Raw genomic sequence first — 22,057 nt, forward strand, 5'->3', positions numbered from 1 at the left:
AAACCGCTATACGAAGAGCCTCACGGAACGGATTAATTTCGTCTTGCGAGGCACCACTGTATGCTGTTTACCTTATTTCCAAGCACTGAAGCCTCATCCCTGACAACTAGAAACTTTAAAAAGCCCACCCCTCTCGCTTCTCAGATCTCATCAGGCATTTCCCCATTGCTTACTTTCTTTAATCAAAAGGTCTAGAAACCTCCCCCATCTTCTTAAAATCTCAGATGAAGGTCAAGGAAAACAAAATTGTATTTGATTTTGCATTCTTTCTGCTATTGTGTTGCTGCATACAATCCTAGTTAAAGTGTATTTGACTTTGTAGCAGGCAAAACATCCATAACAAACCAATGCTTATTTAAGTGGAGATGTTGGGAACTGAACATATTTTGGCTTAGGAACTCCCTGCTTTTTTGCTGTAAGCTTTTCAGCATCTCCAGGGTATCCTGCACTACAATTGTAATGTATAGTAGGATAGGATTTTTACAGTGGCATGTAGGTTGTTGTAAACTGAAGTAACCTTTAGTGAAGAATTGTGATGCATCGTGTGATGTGTCAATTATTGTGATGCATCATGAGGTTTGGGCTCAGTGAAACCACTGTAGTGGCTTTGTTTGTTATGCCCTGAGCTGCTCCACAAGGGATGAAGATTTTATGCCGCTGAGGAACAGACAGTATGTCCTCTCACTTCCATACCAAGCTTTATCCAGGTTGCTTTTTCAAATGCAGAGCATCAGGCAAGAGCAGAGGACCAGGAGTGCCCATGCCAGGGGCCAGAAAGGCATACAAGATCTTGAAGGCTTTGAGACCAATGATCTTAACTATGAGAACAAATCCCAGGATGACAAGTTCCTGTATCTTGGCATTGCATTTAACCTGTCTGTGGATTCTGGTAAGGAACTTGGTTGGGCGCGGAGGGTGGGGCGAGACACACACATACATTTGAAGCAGTTGTAGGGAACTTTCATCCTGCCGGGCTGCTAAATTTGGCCTACAACACCATTTCAGGCAAACCATGCCCACCTGCCAGTCACCTGATGTCATATGATGTTGGGTGCGAAGATCTGATACAAGCATTAGGTGCTAAGAACTGTTAGCTTAAGTGCTGCCATGTGATGTGATTGACAGGTGGGTGCAATTCTGTAAGCGGTATTGCCTGATCATGCTAGTGAATTTATCAGCTGATAATCAGGTAGAAAATGGAGAAAATAAGATCGTGGGTGTTCTTTAACCAAACTTTGCTAGTTTGTTGATTTCCAACTGGATTATAAAAGGTACCATATTTCTGACCCATCAAAAAGCAACCTTAAATTTTCATTGCTCAGAAAGGGACATGTGAAATGTGACCCTTGATTATTAACCCCAACGGTGTAGCAGCTCCAGGTGGGCAGAGGAGATGCCTTGATTTGAGATTTGCTTGAGTTTCTAGTTACTGCACGAAGAACTGTGTTTTGACTCTCCCCATGAGGTGGTGATTGGCTCTGCAGTCTCTTGACCCCACCCAACACACAAACTCTCTTTTTCAGTGCAATCAAAGTGTTTGGACGATGCCCTTGCCTTGTGGAAGCAGCTCCTCTCCTGCAAGGGCAGGGTCCCAGCTGTACGTAACGTTGAACAGACAGCAGCATCCTTACACATCATGGCAGCTTTGTACAGAATGATGGGAAAGGTAATGAGCCAAGCACTTTGCTTGGGCAAGAAGTCTACTGTATATAACTGGGGTGCCCCGCAAGACGAATGCCTCGCAAGACGGAAAACCCGCTAGATGAAAGGGTTTTCCGTTTTGGAGGTGCTTCGCAAAACGAATTTCCTATGGGCTTGCTTTGCAAGACGAAAATGTCTTGCGAGTTCCTGCGGGGGTTTTTTCCTCCCCCCCCCTTTTCCCAAGCCGCTAAGCCGCTTAACAGCTGATCCGCTAAGCCCGCTAAATAGCGCTAATCCGCTAATGGGCTTGCTTCGCAAGACGAAAAAACCGCAAGACAAAGAGACTCGCGCAACGGATTCTTTTCGTCTTGCGAGGCACCACTATAACTGGAGTTTTGTTCTCTTTAAGCTTCCTGAAAGACCCTCTCCCTCTCCCCCCCCCCCCAATTCACTGCTCTCATTGCAAGCACTGTATTGTCGCTCTTTTAGGCTGATTGTGAAAAGCCTTGGGGCAGCAGCATGAGAACAGCACCTCCCACCCCCTGTAGGAGTCCCATTATGCCCCTCCTCCCTCCCTGCCCCTGCCAGTCTGAGGTGCCTTGCTTTCTGATTCGAGAACTGGGAGCAGAGACAGCACGAAAAACTAAGAGTGGCTCGCAAGCTCTTACGACGAGCTTGCTATATTTAGTGCTTCTTGGTGAACCTAAGAAGAGTCCTGCTGGATCACACCAGTGGCCCGTCTAGTCCTCACAGAGGCTGATCAAGAGGCCTATGGGAAGTGACCACTGGAAGGTTGCCTGTGAGGGAATGTGGGAGCCAGTGGGGGTAGAGAGTCAGCGAAGGACCTGGGAGACAAATGTTCAAATCCTCACTCGGTCATGAAGCTCAGCTGGTGACTATGGGTCAGTCGCCATCTCTCAGCCTAACCTACCTCACAGGGATGCTATAAGGATAAAATTGGGAGGGCAGAGCCATGTATGTCACCTTGAGCTCCTAGGAGGAAAAGAATGGTGTACAGTGGTACCTTGGGTTAAGAACTTAATTCATTCCGGAGGTCCGTTCTTAACCTGAAACTGTTCTTAACCTGAGGTACCACTTTAGCTAATGGAGCCTCATGCGGCTGCCTTGCCACCGGAGCACGATTTCTGTTCTCATCCTGAAGCAAAGTTTTTAACCCGAGGTACTATTTCTGGGTTAGCAGGGTCTGTAGCCTGAAGCGTCTGTAGCCTGAAGCATCTGTAATCCGAGGTACCACTGTATATAAATGCAAGGAATAAAATAATAATGTTTCCCTCGAACTGAAAAGGGCGGTTCCACCCAAATGGCCAGTTCTGCCACGGTGAGTGGACCAGAGCTGGCAGCAATGTCTGGCTGTATATGGACCTATAAACATTTGATGAAAGTGTTAAAGGTGCGGCCTTTTGCTCAATTTTATTTTCTAAAGGAAAGTAGTTGTAACAAGTCTCCAGATGTGTTATTCTATGAACTTGACTGCTTTCCACATTCTGGAAAAAGTCATGGAGTAATGCTACTCTGCCCCTTGACCGGGAAGGAAGAGTTAATTGATTAGAATCAGATTTTGTATCTGAATGCCATCTGAGCAGATCTCCTCTGCACCCAGGAAGGCTTTCCTGTTAGGTCATGGCAACTTTTATTACAGAGCTCGGGTCCTCGGGAGCACAGAGTTCCCTTGAATAGCAAAACTGACCATCCCCGACTGTACTGGATTGGCTCCCCACCACCCTGCACATATTTAAATAGATTTATTTCCTTTTTTATTATGCAGCCATTACAGGCCATAGAGAGTTATTTCCTCATCACAGCTCTCTCCGGGGCACTTGAAGACTCTGTGGGGAGGACCAATGCCTTGTGCCAAATTTCCAAGCTACTTCTCCATCTGGAATGTCCCAGTTACGCGGAGGTGAGCATGAAGAGTAGTCCTGTGAATGGCAAAAGTCCCTGGCACCTCCTGGAAAGATCCCTCTCTGAAATCCTGGAGAACCTTTGCCAGTCAGTGTGGACAGTACTGGACCACAGATCTGATTCTGCCTAAGGCAGCTTGCTAGGTTTCATGCCCTACATACGTATCACTGTTACAAATACCCTTTTAAAAAATGGTCACCTTATTGCTAGGAGACTTTCTGTTCCATCTACCCCAGCACAGTTGGCAGCAGCTGTTGGAGGTCTTTCTCCCAGCCCTCCCACCTAAAACTCTCTAACTAGTGATGTTGGGTGTTCAACTTGGGGCTTTAAAGTTGCTCTACCAATGAGAATGGAGCTTTTTACAGCCCAAGGCCCTACTGGCTGTCAATCTGGGAAATGTGAGAGTTGAATATGCTTCCTCAATACATTTATACCTTGGTTCTTGAATTTAATCCATTCCGGTAGTCCGTTCGACTCCCGAAACAGTTAAAAAACCAAGACGCAGCTGCTGGTTGGCTGCATGAGCTTCCTGCACTTAATCAGAAGCTGTGTTGGATGTTCGGCTTCCGAAAAAGGTTCCCAAACCAGAATACTCACTTCTGGGTTTACGGCGTTCGGGAGCCAATTTGTTCAAGAGCCAAGCCGTTCAACTACCAAGGTACCACTGTACAGCTTTGATGTATCCATGCTTTGCCTTTCCACCTCCTAAGAAGGATCACCAGATGTACTAACAATCCACTTTAACTCAAAGCATCAACAAAGAAAGGAAAATGCTCCAGGGGCCCTCAGGGTTGGAGATGTCTGAATAGCAAATTGCTCTGAGAGGTCCTTCCCAATGCACTGCTTTTGATACATGATGGAAAGCCAACAGTGGCAGAGATGGGCAAACCTCCCTCAGGAGGCCATCTGACAACTGTGGTGGTGGGAACTATTCCGACCTCTGCTGCTGGGGCTCAGTTCAATCTCGTCTCCCTGTGGCTGAGTAGAGAATGATAACTGCCCGAGGCCTTGGTTAAAAATTAGCGGTCTGACTTGGACCTGAAAGCAAATAGCCAAAATAAACCTCAGTGAGGGCAAATGAGACAATTAAGCAACTGTACCACTGTATGCCCCTTCATGGATCACTGCCTTGTTGTGGTGAAGGGGCTTGAATAACTCCAAGACGCTATGAGCTATGCCATGCAGGGCCACCCAAGATGGACAGGTCATAGCTGAGAGTTTAGACTAAATGTGATCCACCTGGAGAAGGAACTGGGAATCCTTTCCAGTATTTTGCCAAGAAAACTCCATGGACATAAAAAAGGAGAAGCTTTGAGAAGAAAGTGAGTTTCCAAGGCATGCTCTGGTTCATGGGGTCACGGAGAGTCGAACACAACTAAGATGACTAAACGACCACAACCACTGTATGAGCCATGAAGGTGACAATCTGGAGACAAGCTTATTCCTGTTGGAGGCCCCACAGGCCTGATTTATAGATGGTTTTCTCATTACTTACTGCTATTAAGGTCAGCTGCTGATAAACGGGACAAATGTTGTCTGAACTCTTGTTATTTCAACTCTAGCGGACAACTGCTGTGCTAATGTTCTTTTGTCCTGTTTTATTCTCTTGCAGACCACTTTAAAGGAGGCTGAATCATGCCTGCAAAATGTGGACAGAAAGAATGACTCTTGCCTGCTGACCAATCAAACACTAGCTGTGCTCCGTAGCAAGCTGTGCTTAGCAAACCACAAGGTATCCTCATGGGGGTTGCCCTTTTGCATTCACTGCACAGCACTGAGACTGGCAAGCAAGCCAGGTTACTAAAAGAACTATCTTCAGTAAAGTGTTTGTGTGTACATGTGCCAGGAAGGAGAGAGTAGAAAGCCACATGGGAATGATGCTTCTGGGTCTGTAGGACCCTAAAAGGGAGCCTACTGCATTATGCTATGGCTAATACTTTGCTGAAACATTCAAAACCAAGATTGCCGCTCTGCCAATATGTGATTCTTTTTGCCCATAAGTAGGCTGCACTGATTAATTATTCTGGAAGGGGCTGAACCATTTCTCACAGTTAGGCTGCGCCTCGATTTGTTCAAGATCCATACAGGCTTGATAACTTTTTTTGCACTTGTGGGCTGGAGCTTTGATTCTGCGGGGATTCTGCAGGAATGAACTGAGGAGCCCCACCACTACTGGGCTAATTATAAACGTAGATCATTGCTAGCCACAAGTGGGTTGGTTTTTATCCTATTGTCCGCAGAATGGATAGGAGAATGCTGGATCAGGTTGGGATATTCTAGGTTCAGCTATGAAATGCACACATGGGCGTCAAATTGCAGGCACTTCCAAACTTTCAGAAAGTTTCCCTGGGGTCAAGAATCAATTGCATTCTGATACATAAGCTTTTGCAGCATAAATCAAACGCTGGCTGGTGCACAATGGAAGACAGTCTTCTTTGCAACTGATCATTTCCCCTCCTCTCTTTGCGGACAGATTGAAGAAGGTGTCATTCTTCTAGTAGAAATCTTACAGAACCCTGCTTTGCAAAGGTCCTCTAAGGTCTGGTACCTGCTCCGAGCCAGTGCTCTCCAGTTGACAGCCGCTTACCTTGGTCTGCCAGCTTCTGCCCTCCCACTGGCACTGAGGCAAAAACTCTGGGTTCAAGGTGAGTGTAGAAGCATCCATGCATCTCCTCCTTGATACTAATCTGTACTCATCTGATACTTGCAATTCACCTGTCAATAAGTGAATTGTAAATGAATGGAAGATTTTGAGAACTTTGTGAGCTGGAGAGCATATCCAAACATTCAAGTGCAAAGAGAAGATGTTCCGTTCCAGATGTATGGGAGGAGCATACTAGAGTTAGGTTTCACCCAGCAGGTGAACAGCATGTCGTTCCCAAGTGGAAAGGGAACAGCCAATTTTAAATTCTGGGGCAGAACAGCAGTGTTGGTTGGTAACCTGCAGTTCTTGGGTTGTTGTAAATTCCACCCAACAAGCAAAGATTGAGGGTTTAAGCTAGAGATGGCAAACCTGTGCCTCCCCCCCCCCCCCAGTTATTCTTGTATTCCAGCTCCCATCATCTATGGTCATTGATTATGCTGGCTGAGGCTGATAGGAGTGGGGAGTTCAATAATGTTTGGAGAGCACCAGGTTGGGTTGCCCAGCCCTGTTTTTAAGCCATGCCAACAGTGTCATATATCATGGAAGTTTCTTCCTTGTGTGTAGAAGAGGTTCCCACCATGCACTAGTCCTGTAAATAGTCTTGGAAGTAAAAATCTGCTTCCCTCTTAATTGCGTACTGTGTTCCAGGGAGCATCTGCATTTCTTGGGAGCTAATCAAGAGTTTCTCATCTCTGAAAGCAGGTTGCCCCTTAAAATGTACGGCCCTAGGAAACCACTAGGTGTTCTGTAAGCTACCATATTTTTCACTCCATAGGATGCACTGGACCATAGGAGGGGGAGAACGGGGGGGGGGGGGAATCTCTCCCTCTCGGCTCAGCACCCCTTCAGCGAAGCGACAGGAGAAATGGAGCCCCTTCCATTTCTCCTCCCGCTTCGCTGAAGGGGCGCTGCGCAGAGAGGGAAAACTGTGCCGCGCCTCTCTAGTGAAGCAAAGCCTAGAGAGCAAGAGGGATCGGTGTTCACTGATCCCTCTCGCTCTCCAGGCTTCAGACGGCTATCCGCAAGCCTTCAGAGTGCAGCGGGAACTCCTGCTGCGGGAACTCCTGCTGCGCTCCGAAGGCTTGCGGATAGCTGCCTGAAGCTCCCAGAGCACGGGGGAGTTCCCGCTGCACTCCGGGGCCTTCAGGCGGCTTCAGCGAAAGCAACGCGAAGCCTCCGGAGCGTGGAGGGAGCTCTCCCTCTGCGCTTTGGAGGCTTCGCGTTGCTATCGCTGAAGCCAAGGAGCCTGCATTCGCTCCATAAGAGTGAAAAATACGGTGCATCCCAATAGTTAGAGGTCTAATAGGCGTGGGCATTGCGTATTGTTCCCTTGAACACGTCTCCCAAATATTGGCAGCGCACAGAGGTCCTTTCATATGGGCTGCTTGTGGAAAGGTTTCCTTGAAACTACAAAACTTGTTGAACACAGTAGTAACGTACAATGTGTGTTCTCTCCTCTCATGCAGGATGGAGGACCCCTGAAACGGCTCTGGGTGATGCTCACAAACTCTACCGCAGCATCCTCTTGAGCTTCTCACTGATTATCAGCGACACGCCTGCTAAAGATGCTTCAGAGCATCAGTTTGTAGATCACGGTAAAATGTTTATTGCTATCCTCTGAAATTGTGTAAAGATTTTTGCTTTTTTTCAAAATCCTGTATGCATGCAACTTGCCCTAAACTGGGGCGAAGTGGTCCACTGTCGGAATATTGCTGCTGTTTACTAGTTCCTTTTCAGCCCAAGGATCTATTGGATAAAACCAATATGCCGTACCTACCCTCGAAAGGGAGCAGCTGGTGTTTTTTAGTACTAATATAGCACCATCACTATGGATTGTGCTTTACAAGCTTTTTAGAATTCCATGGAATGCAAATTGTGATACAATGCAGGAAATCAATAAAAATACGATTAAGTAATCATGCAGCATTTAGCACAGCACATTACAGTTGTGACAACAGACAGAAAAATTATTAAGTGGCCTATTTTCAAGTAGTTTTCAAGTAGTCTGGTGCATTTGGGAGCAGCTGGGCTGGGCAGTTGTGCAAAAGGTGTCATGGAAAAATGAGTGGAGTAGCTTAACTAAATTTAGACTGTCCATATGCTGGTTTTAGTGATTTAAAAATTATAACTTGTTCTAGTTGAAGATGCTGAAGTTACTCCATAAAAGAAAGGCAGAGATATACATTCTGGGTTGTATTCAGCAGCTAACTGGTCCCACTAGTGGAAGCCTACATAAGGGCTTCTGTTGGCACAGTGGAGCTTCCCTGCTGTCACCCGTCCCCCGTCCCCCCCCCCCCCAGCATTCCCCAAAACTGGCCTTTGGGAGGCAGGAGAAGCCCCTAGAACAGTGCAAAGGGAGGGGAGAGGGGGAATTGTTCCATCTGGCAAGCTGAAAATTTGCACTGACAGAACAATAGCCCTAGTGCTATGCTGAATTCCTCCCTTTGAAAATAAACCAAATATGTTTCAGCACACAATCTTGGAACTTGGTTGACCTTCAGTACTGGAACGGCTTCCTAACCACATAAAATCTATGGACTGTTACAAGCAAATGGCCTGCCAGTTGCTACTCCTTATTTTACTTTGTTCTCTTATTTCATTTACTCTGCCAAGCTCAAGCAATGAAACTCTTCAACAGCTCACCTCATCTGAGCAATGGGTTTTTTTTTAAAAAAATGCAGGGAAGTAAACCTGCAACTTTGCAACCAGAATAAATGCAGCTGCAATATTTGATGTTGGGTGCAGAGTTCAGCATCTGGATACTCAACTGCATTAAAAACTCTTCTGGATGCATAGGCAGGTTTGAGAAACCTGTGGGCAAAATGCCCAATTAAATCCCGGAAAGAGGCTTTCAGTGGTTGGGAGGCAAGATGCCCTGAATAGCTCATTGGCTTTTCCCATGGCTCGCAGAATAAATTGTGCTAGTTTGGGAATGCTTATATACTGTAGATGAGGTGTACAGTACGGTTTACCTTGGTTAAGAATTATCAAATGAGGCAGACACTAAGGCTGGGCGATATCTGGTTTTCAAGATTGTGATACATCAGCAGCTTAATACCACAATATGCTGAAATATCACAATGTCTGAAATGTATATTGGATCCTTCTTCCTCCCCAGTCCTACTGAGCAAGCCCCCATACCACTCTGGCGCAGGGGCTTCCTTAAACTGCTTAGTTGGGGGGTGGGAAGGCTCCTGCCCCCTAGTTCTCGGACAAGTGCCCAGTGAATAGGTGGTCCCAAAGAATGCAGATGTCGCTTGCCTGATCTTAATGTATGTGGAGTTACTGTGTTCCACACTTCAGCATGCTATCTCTTTTGAAAGCCTTAAACATGGTGCACCTGGATGTAACATTAAGATGCCCTACGCATACGCAACTTAACTGTTTTTTTCTCCACCCCAAACAAATCTGACCATCAGGAGATAACTTGGTACAGAAGTGGCAGGTGCTGGCTGACATGTTTGTTTGCTCCGAGAGCTTTGTCTCCCTCCTGGGCAAGATCGAGATTGTCAATGAAGCAAAAGCTTTCTGCCTGGAAATGCTGAAAATCTCCATGAGGCTTCAGTCTATTCGATGGTAAGGAATGTAAATGGGTAAGGAGGGGGAACCCGTGGCTCTTTAGATGTCACTGAACTAAAATCCCTATCATCCCTGACCATTGGCCATGCTGGCTGAGTGGTGGGAGCTGGAGTCCAACAACACCTGAAAAGGGGAGGGGCGTCAGCAGTTCTCCACCCCTGATATATAATGAAAATAACATTGCACAGAGAAACTCATAGGTGTGGGAATTAGAGACCTAGACTCAAACTTGTGTTGGCTTTGTCCCTTCTCAAAAATGTGGACCCAGGAAGCCTAGAGGCAAGCCCTCCTTAATCTGTTGAGCTTATCTGTGCAGAGCTGTGATGGTCATAGGGCCGAGGACAGCCTTTGTGAAATTTTGGTATGGAGCAGCATATTGAGATAGGGTGCAGTGTGTGGCTGCAATTGTTGAGTATTGGGAACCCTCTAATGTGTGCTTGGCCTGCTCTTATCAGGTGTGCTCGCTTCCTGGTCTTGAAGAGTGGACTGGAACTACAGCGCAGTGACCTGGAGCTGTGTCGTTTGGATCTGGAGCAGGTCTTGTTTCTTCTTGAGTCGGGCACAGGTGAGGCTTCTCCACCCCACCTAAAGCAGCCTAAGCAGGGATGGTAGAACTTTGGAACCTCTTGCTGCAAGTAGAATGGGGAGGCAAACTCTGTCTGCAGAAGGGCAGTTGTTTTGCCCTGTGACTTAACTCCAGGGAATAATCAAGTCTCCTTCTGGAAGGGTAGATCTGGGCTTGAGGGCAGGGTTCCAGACTTTTCAGACTGATAAACTCTTCCCCTCCCCAAAAGCCAAACCCACCTACACGGGCAATGCATCCTCACAAAATCATGTGCCCACAAAGTTAAAGTGGGCAATTCCACAAACACCTAGCAAGCAACAGCAAATCCTTCCTTTACAAAAGAAGGAATACGAATGGAGGAAAATGGGCAGTTGGGCCGGGTATAATGTAAAGCAAAGCACCAGCCCCACCTGCCCGTCCCCCTTCCTTTCCAATGCTAAGAGCGCTTGGCAGCCCCAGATGGCTCCCAGAGCCAAAGAAAGAGGCCTCGGTAGCAAGAAACTAGACCCTCTAAATAATTTTTTTAAACCCTATTTTTAAAAATTGGGAGAGGCACGGTGCTTTGAGGGGGCACCCATGGGCAGCATATCAGCAGCCCTAGCTTGAGGGGGTAGGATCTTCAAACACACTGATATTGAGACCTGCTGTGCCATAGCTGTAAACTTTTCCCTTTTCTTGCGAGGAATCCTATTCGTAATAAGGGAATTTCCCTTTTAAAAAGGGAAACGTTGACAGCTATGCGCTGTGGGCTTCCTCTGAAAAGGTGCCACGCTTCATCCTTTCAGTATTGGGAACTAGGAATCTGAGCAACTTGGTTGCTTGTTTCCTGCCTGGGGATAAATAACCTTTTACACCCCTCAGTCCTAAGATGACTTTCCCTTTAGGGTTCAGATCAGTGTTTCGCAAACTTGGGTCTCCTGGTGTTTTGTTCTACAACTCCCATCATTCCTAGCTAGCAGGACCAGTGGGAACTGTAGTCCAAAAACAGTTGAAGACCCAAGTTTGGGAAACACAGGTTTAGATCAATTTTGTGTTTAAGCTTTCAAATTGATTTGCGAAGTGTTTTCCGCTGGTGCCAGGGGAAAATACTCAATTAGCTCATCTCTTCTGCCTCCAGTTTTTGAAACCAAAGAAGAAAAAGAAGGTGTGAAAATTAAGCCCAGGAAAGGCAGGTCTAAAAACCGGACGCCTCAAGGTCCATGTGTAGAATCTGCTGAGGAAGAGCAGCCTTTCTTGAAAGAGGTCTCCCTTGAGTTTGTTGACACAGTCTCCCTGCAGAAGAAGACCCTAACCACCTCGCCAGTGCTGAAGTCCAAACAGAAGAAGCATGCTGGCTTCCTGAATCACCCAGAGGCCTGCCACTGCTTGCTGTGCTCCGATGTGGTCCTCTCTGCCGTCTGTCTCGGCTGGCTGGTCACCTCCGCAGAGGAGGAGCTGGCATCTGGGAACAGGGCGGAAGGCTTGCACCTCCTTGAGACCAGTCTGAAACGGTGTGCCACTGTGGCTCTGCGTCTCTCCAGCATGGTGGCCTGCGTTTCTCAAGGCAAGAAGGGGGTCATGCCTCATCAGTCCCCAGTTCAGATTCTTGATAATTTGGTGGCCCATATCTACGTGACTCTGGCTTGGCAAAGTGTGAACACTGGCAGACCAGAGAAGAAACTTTGGGGCATTCTGGAGACTGGCTTGAGCTTGCTGTCTTCTAAGGAGACTCGGCTGCTTGGCTTCCAGTACCAAAGGGCCAGGCTGCTGCTTGCCAAAGCTGTGGGTACCATGTCTATCCTAGCCTCTACTCAATATGACAGTGCAGAAAACCTATTTTCTAGTGTTTGGTCCTGGAAGTCCCCATTGCCTCTCCACGGGAACCCAGAAGGCAAGCAAAAGGCAGAAAAGGCGGTCAATACACTTTGCACGCTGCCCCTGAAAAGCAAAACGCCAAAGCAGCCAAGAGCTGATCAAAAAGCAAAGTCTAAGCGAATCCAAGGAACTAAACCTCTGCCTGTGACCAGACCAAATAATCCATTTGCCCTGGCTGACTCTGATTCAGAGGCTGCTCCGGTTGTCCTTAGACCACCTGTCGAGCACCGTACCCCAGCCCAGAAATCCCTCCCAGCTCCCAGGACGACCCAGTGTTCAGCAGCCAAGCTGCGCCTGAAGGCTCCATTTGCGGTTTTTGAGGAAACTTCTCCAAAGCTAAACACCAAACTTCCAAAGGCCCCTAAAGTGTCGAAAAGAACGAAATCTCGAATTAAGGTAACAATTAAAATAATTATTAAACGTCAGCAACCCTAGCATAAAACAAACCAAAAAATTGCCTTGCTTAATCTGGGCCATGGTCTTAATATGGAAATGTTAATTGTGGCTGCTGTGGTTTATTAAAAATATACCTTAAATATTTACATGGCTAATCTATGGAGTTGGTTTGCAGGCTTCCGGGGTGGGGGGGGGGCATCTGGTTGTCTGTTGTGAAAATGGGAAGCTTGACTAGATCAGCTGTTGGTCTGATCCAGCAGGATTCTTGTGTTGTCCTCCTAAAGCAGGGATAAGAAACCTTTGGTCCTCTGGATGCTGTTCGACTTCAACTCCCACTAGTCTTGTCACCACCATCGCAGGCAGAGATAATGGGGTCAGGACCCATACAGCCTTCCTACACTGTCCAATCAGATGCCTATGAAAAGCCTACAAGCAGGACAGTGTCATAATAGCTCTGAGCAGTGGCTCTCTCCCATTCTTGTTTGTTCCCAAGTGACTAGTATTCAGTGTCATGCTGCCTCTGCACCTGGAGATAATAATATCACCATCCTGGCATGAACTTGTCCAACTCCCCCCCCCCCCCCAAACCCAACAACATATAATCTAGCAGCTATCACCAAATATTGTGGTAGTGACTTCCGTTACTGTAAGAGTTTTGGGGGAAGGGGAGTTGAAGAGAAAGCAAAGAAACTTGTCTCTCCCCCCCCCCCCCCAGGTCTCTTTCTATGATGACAGTGATATGGAGGATCTTCCGGAAGCCATGCAGGCGTCCCAGTTGCCTGCTGCCAAAGAGCCAGTGCCTGCCACCCCCAAGACAGGAAGAAGGGTGGCCTCTAGCAGGAAGGCATCCCAGATGAGCTGTAGCGCTAACTCTTCAGACGGCTGCTCCCAAATGGCAACGCCCCTGCCCAGGAGGCCACGGGGTAGGGGAGTTTCTCAACGGGGAAAGCAGCAGAAGGAAACCAAAGAAGCTCCTTGTGAGGAGACAACTCCCCGTTCTCAGGATGAAGAAGAAAAGGAGGTTCTGAGGACCATTGAGGAAGGTCCTGAGGCCAGCTGTGAAGTCCTACGGGGTTCCGATGAAGAAGCGCCAGTAGTTGAAGGTGAGGTGTGACTGCTTGGAAAAAGAAAACAGTAGTGGAAGATGGAAGGTGAGAGACTTGGGAATGAGCTAGCTAACAGGCTTCTTAGGCAAAGTAGCAGGAGGCTAAGGGGAAGCAGGAGGCTTTAAAGGGAAAGAACAAGCCAGAGTAAAATAAGAATATTCCATAGATGTTGGAGCAAGTCTGATTTCTCTTTGTTGTCTTCCTTTCTGCCTGTCATCAAGCTTTGAAGCAAAACATCCTGTGGGGTATCTAGCCTCATATAGCTGACATTGCTTAAGTCTAATTAATGCATGAAGGGGTTAAGACCGTAGAGTAAACTGTCCTTCCAGGCTTAGCTTGTCATGGGAGGGACTGCCCCTCCCAGTCTATCTGAGAAGCGCAACGTGTGAGGAGGTCAGTTGCTGCAGCTCAGACCGCATGGCTCTTACAAGCCTTTCTTGAGCTCTTATACCAATAATTTAGGAACTTTCACCACTGTAACTAAGCCAAGTTTTATTGCCTGTGCAACATTTTCTGACTGCTGTATGGAAAAACACATGGATCTGAACTCTAGAGAGTTTCTAAGTAAATAATTTTAAACTTAACAAGCGTGTGGTCTTTATACTAGGGGAAGAGGGAAATCCAAAAGCCTTGATTTCCATGCTTTACTTTGCTCCATATTTTATGATTTAAAATCTGCTGGGGTTATCTCACCTGCTCTTTTAAAATGAAGTTTCTGAATATCTCCTCTGCTAATCATGGGGCAAAGCAAAGGCCTGTTGAAAGACCTTAATCTACTGGTGTAACCTGCATGCTTTCCAACCTGCCTTCTCAATGACAAGGGTTAGAAAGTTGTTTTTTAAATGCAATGTTGAGATTTAGTAATTCATTTCAGGTGTGTAGCTGGCCTTCGTTATATGTGTATCTGTGTGCTGCAGCTGACATAAAGGTTTACTGTGGCACGAGCTCTCGTACATTTCAGGTTTCTGAAGCGGGCTTCACTCCCACGAAAGCTTACACACAGTGAACGCCCTTAAACTTGTGGGTCCTTAAAAGGCTTCCTTGTTGGGATTGCTTGGGAAGACTCATTCTGTGCCCAACAGGGTGCCATGTGAAATTGCACCCAAGCCACATCCCTGATTATAGAGGCTGGTTTACAGCTGGCATTGATACGTTGGCATTACTTCTTCTCACTGCAGAACGCAGGAGGCGTCCTATCCGTCGGCTGAATGACACAGAAGAGGACCAAGAGGTTCTCCGGCGTGATGCCAGCATTGATTTGCAGGAGGCTTTCCAGGCTACAGAGAAGAGAGCTTCAGAGGACCCTTTCAACTTGCACCCGCTTGCTGCTTCCCTGGATGCCCCTGCCAGTAAGAAACATGAGCCTCTCCGCTCTGCTCCTCAGCTCCCTTTTTAAAGCCACGATTCCCCCTTTGTGAGGTAGCCTAACGTCTCAGGGCAGGTTACAGCATTAAAACACAGTATTCAAAACAGCTTAGAGCAACTTGCAATCACAAAAATAAGGTGGGTTCTAAAAACATGCACAAAAATACCTTAGATGTTCCTTACACTACTAGCTTTGAGGAAGGAAGGCACTGAATGTGTTTTCTCCCTCTCACAAAAAATCACTGAGCCTTTCAGGCTTCAGACGTTCCCAAGGTTTAAGCCTACCTTTGCAGTGCTGGGGACTAGAAACTTGGGTCTTTCAGCTAAACAGAAGCCAAAGTCTCTGACTCTTGAATTCATCCCTCAATGACAAATGCCGTGGCCTCACTGGGGTTTTGTGTAGTTCACACAACTCTGGGTGGTAGGCTGCTTCTTCATCTTCTTTGGTTCACATTGGTAAGCAGTGTCCTAGGGCCAGGGGTTTAAAGCATTTTGCATATGTCGCGGCAGTAATCTTTAAAATAGCTGTGCAAGGGCTGGTCAATATAATTTATTCCCATTCTGCAGAGGGGGAGATTGAGGGGTGGGGCATGCTTCAAATGACCCAATCAACTCATGGTGACACCCTGTCCCTACTTTTCCCAAGTCTAAAAACCTGGCCTTCAAGATATAATCTAATAGATGCTTACTAGGGAATAGGTTTATTGAGAGCCACTGTGGTTTCCTGGTTACAGGACCAGGACCAGGGTTGGAATTCCCACTTGGCCATGAAGCTCACAGGGTGACCTTGGGCAACAATGTCTTAGTTTGTGAGGATAAAATGTGGAGAGCGAAGAACCATATACACCAGCTGTGGAAAACTGGAACAAGCCAGAGACTGGATCCAAAACTGGCCTGCCCCCTGTGGACCATTTTTGACAGGTGTGGTAGGACCACACACTTGTCAATCACCTGATGTCATATGAGCAATAAGATTGGAAATGAACCTCTACTTGCTTTCCCAAGGTCTTATCTTTTAGTGCTGTGAGAAAAGAGCACAAAGATCGGAGATAAGAACCCCCTACCTCCAACCTTAGCATATAGATCGCAAATAACAGATCTCTGTGCCTAATGCCATAGGGCACAGGTAAATGTGGTTTGCTCGAAGTGGCCTGGTGCAGGCCAAATCCAGGGACCTGACAGGTCTAATTAAGATTCCTTGCTACTGATATTAATGATACTGAGCCAGGGGGAAGAGTGGAATACAAACTTAACAAAATTAAATAAATTTTATAAATTTGCAACAGTTCTTAAAATTTGTTATTCTGGAATCATGCTGTTCATTTCACCGAATAAACATAAATGTCCACATTTTCATTTAATTCAGGTTTTTCTCTCTCCCAAACTATTGTAGACTCCTTGTCCGTGGACTCTGTCTATGACTCCCTGCAAGCTGCCTTCTATGCAATTGGACATTACCCTCCAGGTGCCCTCTACAGCCATCTCTGCCGGCTCATGGCACTGTGCACTGGGAGCCGAGACCCCATTGCTACTGCCTACCTGGTTTCTGAATCGGTCTCTGTAACTTTTCGTCATCAGATACTGACCGTCATTTACAAGAAGCTCCAGTAAGAGCTCATATTTTGGGGGGAAGGGGAAGTGGTGTATACTGTATGTAAGTGTGGAAAACATAGCCTTGTGTAGGTTTACTTGAAGTGTGTGAGAGAGTAAAAAATTCCCGTATTTTTCGCCCTATAGGACGCACCGTCCCATAAGGCGCACCTAGTTTTTTGGGGGGGAAATAAAGGGGGGGAAATTAATTTTCCCCCCCCCAGGCACGGGGCAGGGGAGGCCCGCCAGAGCTTCCCCCGACCCCAGCCCCCAAACAGGCAGCTCTCTGCAAGCCGTGGGAGCCCAGCGCTGGCTCCTGCTGCTTGCTGAGAGGTCCGCGAAGCCTGGACGCGCTGATCTCAGCGCACTCAGGCTTCAGCATGCAGACAACTCTCCGCAAGCAGCGGGAGCGCTCCCGCTGCTTGCGGAGAGGTCCGCAAAGCCTGGAGAGCGAGAGGGGCCTGTGTGCACCAACCCCTCTCGCTCTCCAGGCTTCACTGAAAGCCTGCATTCGCCCCATAGGACGTACACACATTTCCCCTTCATTTTTGGAGGGGAAAAAGTGCGTCCTATAGGGTGAAAAATACGGTATCCACTCTCAGTGGACCTGAGCAAGCCTCATGACTGCAGGGAGTTAAAGCCTCTTCCAGATGCTGTTTTTACAATGAATGAAAGATGAGTCAGCTCTTGTTGCGGCAGAATTGTCTCTCCCTGAGGAGCTGATCTAAAGCAGGCAAAGTCAGAGCAAAGAATCATGCAGAGATGCAGTCTTAAAATTGTAAAATTGTCTTAAAGATTGGGGTCTGTATCTGTATCAGATCTATACAAGGGAGTGAATCTGAACGCATTTCCCCAGAACGTCCCTTTTCCAAATGCCTTTTCCAACCATTATAAGTTTTTCAAACGTATTTTAAATCCATGCTGGTAGAAAGCAAAATCTGCTTGGATGTCACCGTGAATCTTAACACGGGCTTTTGTTTATGTTGCTGCCAGAATGTTGGTGTGTGTGAAGTGTCTATTAGCATCTGAAATGAAATTACTTGCTTGCCTCCTGCTTTCTGTTACACATCCTTTGAAAGCTGATGTCTTAATGACCCCTGGCCTCTTGTTTTATTCTTAGCAAAATGAAAAAGGTATCTGTGGCCAGCACCTTAAAGCAGTTGGAAGCACTTAGCCTGCAAGAAGGAAAAACTGATTCTCCGCTCCAGCACCTCTCTGAGTTACAGAACCTCTTTGAATTCAGCTGCCCCAGCACAACAAAGTTGGAGACGGAGAACTTCAGAGAACAGCTGCAACAAATCCCTTCTGGTATATGACATGACTTCAGTGGGGGAGAGTAGGTGGTATATGCTCGCCATTCAAAAGGGTGGTGGTATCTGTGTTCCTATAGTAGAAAAGGTTGTGAGTCTTATCGCTGCAGCAGAACCCGTTAATGAGCTGGCCGTTTTTGCAATTCCATGGTCTAGAACAGGGGTCAGCAACCTTTTTCAGCCATGGGCCAGTCCACTGTCCCTCAGACCATGTGGTGGGCTGGATTATATTTTGAAAAAAAAAAAATGAATGAATTCCTATGCCCCACAAATAACCCAGAAATGTGTTATAAATAAAAGGACACATTCTACTCATGAAAAAACACGCTGATTCCCGGACAATCCACGGGCCGCATTGAGAAGGCAATTGGGCCGCATCCGGCCCCTGGGCCGTAGGTTGCCTACCCCTGGTCTAGAATTAAAAACAAAAAATTGTGCACTCCAGATAGGAATTCATCATCATCATCAACCTTTTATTCGACCGTCAGTCAGAAAAAAGTACATTTGTCAATACACAGTTAAAAACATCCAGGAAGATTTTAAAACTTAGCCAACACTAAAATAGGCTAAACAGATAGCCCCATATCAATACAGTCAATTATAGCCTTGCGACGCTTAAAAGCTAAAAAAAGAAATTTGGCTACCAAGGAAGGTATAGCTCTAGTGACATTATTCAGCAAGTGTAAAACCTGGTTTTCTCCGGGTAGGAGGCTAAATTGACATAGGAGTGTGTCTATAAAATTTTGTCTAAGCTCTGCATAAGAAGGGCAAGTCAAGAGAATGTGTTCGGTGGACTCAACCACACCCATGGCACAATGACAGGTTCTCTGGGCGTATGGTACTCCCCTGTACCTTCCCCACAATATTGCAGAGTCAAGGACATTTAATCTAGCTGCTGTAAGAAGTCTGCGGTATTCCACATAGTGGATTTCTGCAAGGTAGGGGGCTGGTATGGTCCGATAAATCTGGTCCCCTAGGAACATCCCTGGTTTTACCTGGGCTATGTCCTCTTGTCTGGCAATGTCACTCAGTCTCCGGGAGATCACATCTCTAGCTTGATTGTACGTCATAGACTCAAAGTATAGGAATTGGAACGTTGATGATTTAATTAAAAGAGCTGTAGTGCTGTACAGTGGTGCCCTGCAAGACGAATGCCTCGCAAGACGGAAAACCCGCAAGACGAAAGGGTTTTCCGTTTGCGAGTTGCTTCGCAAGACGAATTTCCCTATGGGCTTGCTTCGCAAGAAGAAAGCCCATAGGGAAATCTCCGGGGACCTCTTTTAAATGCTGGCGGTGGGGAGCAAAGCCTTCCCCCCCCCTCCGGCCTTCAGAAGAGGTCCAGGAAGGCCGGCGGGGGCTGAAAGGCTTTGCTCCCCACCACCAGCATTTTAAAAGCAGTCCAGGATAGCAGGGAAGCGCTTCCCGCTATCCCGGACGGCTTTTGAAGGCAGGCGGGGGGGAGCAAAGACTTTTGCCCCCCTCCCGTCTTCAGAAGAGGTCTTCTGAAGGCGGGTGGGGGGCGAAAGTCTTTGCTCCCCCCTGCCTGCCTTCCCGGGAGAGCAGAGAAACGCAGCGCGTTTCTCCGCTGTCCCGGACGGCTTTTGAAGGCAGGCGGGGGGGAGCAAAGACTTTTGCCCCCCGCCCGCCTTCAGAAGAGCCTTCGCTGCCGCCCGCCAGCATTTTAAAAAACCCCGGGACAGCGGAGGACTTCTGAAAAGTCTTTGTCCCCCCTGCCTGCCTTCCCGGGGGCTTTTAAATCGCCCCGGGACAGCGGAGAAGTCCTCCACTGTCCCGGGGTTTTTTAAAATGCTGGGGGTGGGAAGAAAAGCCCTTGCCCCCCCCCAGCCTTCAGAAGAGGTCGGGGGACAGACTGTCCCCGGACCTGGTCTGAAGGTGGTTTCCATAGGAACGCATTGATTGATTTTCAATGCATTTCTATGGGAAACCGTGCTTCGCAAGACGAAAAACTCGCAAGAAGAAAAAACTTGCGGGACGAATTAATTTCGTCTTGCGAGGCACCACTGTACTTAAATTTTGCCTGGATTTCTGTAGTTCATGCCGGGCATGTTGCATTAGGTAATGAGCAGGATTTGGGTGACGGGAACTATTTTCACTTATTTGGGAATGGAGCAGGGAGTGTAGAGTTAAGTTGTCCAGAATTGTTTCTTTGACCATCTGTGGATCCTGAACTGCCAACAGAGACCCCCTCATTTATACTTATTTCTCAAAACAAGGACTAGAAATGTGTTTAGTTTTAAAGGGTGTTGAGGAGGTGCTGTGTCTTAAGAAACATAGGAGCTTCTGTGTTTGCAGTTTGGAACTTGATGGCACATTTGTGCCTCCTGTTACGCTCCAGCAAATAAAGGTGTTGCTTTAACCACCCTATGTGCAGCTTTTCTCTTAAAAAATGGGGGGGCATTGCTGTCTCCACCACAGGGGTCACAGTGTGTATATTAACCCTGGTGAGCATCCAGCCAGAAACTATTGGGGACGTCCTCTTGCTGACGCGGCTGGAGAAAGATGCCCCCCCAGTGACCATCCAGATACAGACCATGCACGCCAAGGTAAGGAAGTAAAATTTGTATTGGCAGCTTCCTGGTTGGAGGGGCCAGCTTTTTCCACCATGCCCCTTTGTTTCTCAGGTACCTGTAAGTGCAGCCCTTGGTGAACTTGATGCCATCCTACAAAAACAGAAAGAGATCTCCAACCTCACGGACAGGAAGGACTGGTGGAATGGCAGGGTTGCCCTGGACAAGAGGATGAAGGTGAGGTCTCCGTGGTCTTCGGCATTGTGCCAAATCTGCCAGAAGGCTGAGCCCTTTGACTTCCAGCGGCAGAGTAGAGGTGGCTAAAGTCTAGCAAAGGATAAGAGGGGTTGTGCTACTTACACACCTGGCACCTGTGACTGTAGGCAAAAGAATGGGACCGGGGGACGGGACGGGACGGGATAGGGGTCCCACCACTGCTGCCACCCCTACCAACTAAAAGTGGGGAGCACAGGGCACAATTGGGGTGGGGAAGCACCTTCGGTTCCCAAACCTCATTGCTCTCATTGTTTCCCCAGCCACTCTGGGCGGCTCCCAACAGAATATTAAAAACACGATAAAAGATCAAACATTAAAAACTTCCCTAAATAGGGCTGCCTTCAGATGTCTTCTAAAAGTCAGATAGTTGTTTATTTCCTTGACATCTGATGGGAGGGCACCACCACCAAGAAGGCCCTCTGCCTGGTTCCCTGTAACCTCACTTATTGCAGTGAGAGAGCCGCCAGAAGGCCCTCGGAACTGGACCTCAGCTGAATGATGGGGCTGGAGACGCTCCTTCAGGTATACTGGCCCGAGGCCATTTAGGGCTTTAAAGGTCAGCACCAACACTTTGAATTGTGCTCGGAAACATACTGGGAGCCAATTCTCCTTGTCCTCCATTGGCTTGCAACTGAGTGACGGGTTCTGTGGGACTCGCGGTTTCTTCACTCCACAGGATTTGACTGAGTCTCTGGAGACGCACGTCCTGAGCTGCTGGAAGGGTGCCCTGCTGCCAGCCTTTGAGGACCAAAACTTAGCAGAAGAAGCCTCCCGCCTTCAGGCACGTCTCAGGGAGTGCGGCTGTGAGGAAGTGGACCTGGCACTGCTCAAGGTGAGGAGCCCAGGAATCTTTTAGCAGTCAGAAATAACAACTGGTGAACTCGATTGCACCCAAAAGTCCAGCTTGCAAGTCAGATGCTTCCCAGAAGTGGAAGTGATGAAGTGGAAGCATGGAGGTGATGACTTTGCCCCCAGCTTCTGGTGTGCAGAGACACGGATCATGGAGGTTCTGTTTAGCTGTTGATATACCCATGCTCCCATGAGTATTTCCAATCCTCTTGTTTTCAAAGCTAGTGGTTGTCATTCCTTCCTGTTGCAGTGAATTCCATAAGTTACACATTCTGTAAGTGTGAAGTGCTTTGGTTTTTTATTGGTTTGTTTTTTAAAATGGGTCCTTCTGGTTCTGTTGCAAACATGGGGTGTGCTTCGCCCAACAAGTCCTGATAGCGGAAGCCCCATGCAAGGACTTGCTTGTACAACTGGGCTTTCTCACCTCTCCC

General features: G+C 47.5%; 1 protein-coding gene across 3 annotated transcripts in view; it reads left to right on the forward strand.

The window, feature by feature from the left end:
- Positions 1–22,057, forward strand: part of ESPL1 (extra spindle pole bodies like 1, separase) — a 43,014-nt gene that overhangs the window by 16,597 nt on the left and 4,360 nt on the right. For all 3 annotated transcript variants that reach the window (XM_083728805.1, XM_083728807.1, XM_083728806.1), the window contains exons 10-25: positions 727–889; positions 1,524–1,666; positions 3,428–3,562; positions 5,177–5,296; positions 6,038–6,209; positions 7,675–7,803; positions 9,628–9,784; positions 10,243–10,352; positions 11,470–12,602; positions 13,318–13,705; positions 14,887–15,057; positions 16,467–16,680; positions 17,784–17,971; positions 20,410–20,537; positions 20,616–20,738; positions 21,454–21,609. In XM_083728805.1, coding sequence (XP_083584931.1) covers positions 727–889; positions 1,524–1,666; positions 3,428–3,562; positions 5,177–5,296; positions 6,038–6,209; positions 7,675–7,803; positions 9,628–9,784; positions 10,243–10,352; positions 11,470–12,602; positions 13,318–13,705; positions 14,887–15,057; positions 16,467–16,680; positions 17,784–17,971; positions 20,410–20,537; positions 20,616–20,738; positions 21,454–21,609 — 3,630 coding nt within the window. The remainder of the gene's footprint in view (positions 1–726; positions 890–1,523; positions 1,667–3,427; positions 3,563–5,176; positions 5,297–6,037; positions 6,210–7,674; positions 7,804–9,627; positions 9,785–10,242; positions 10,353–11,469; positions 12,603–13,317; positions 13,706–14,886; positions 15,058–16,466; positions 16,681–17,783; positions 17,972–20,409; positions 20,538–20,615; positions 20,739–21,453; positions 21,610–22,057) is intronic.

Source organism: Podarcis gaigeae (assembly GCF_964106915.1).
Source record: "Podarcis gaigeae genome assembly, chromosome: 2".
Lineage (NCBI taxonomy): Eukaryota > Metazoa > Chordata > Lepidosauria > Squamata > Lacertidae > Podarcis > Podarcis gaigeae.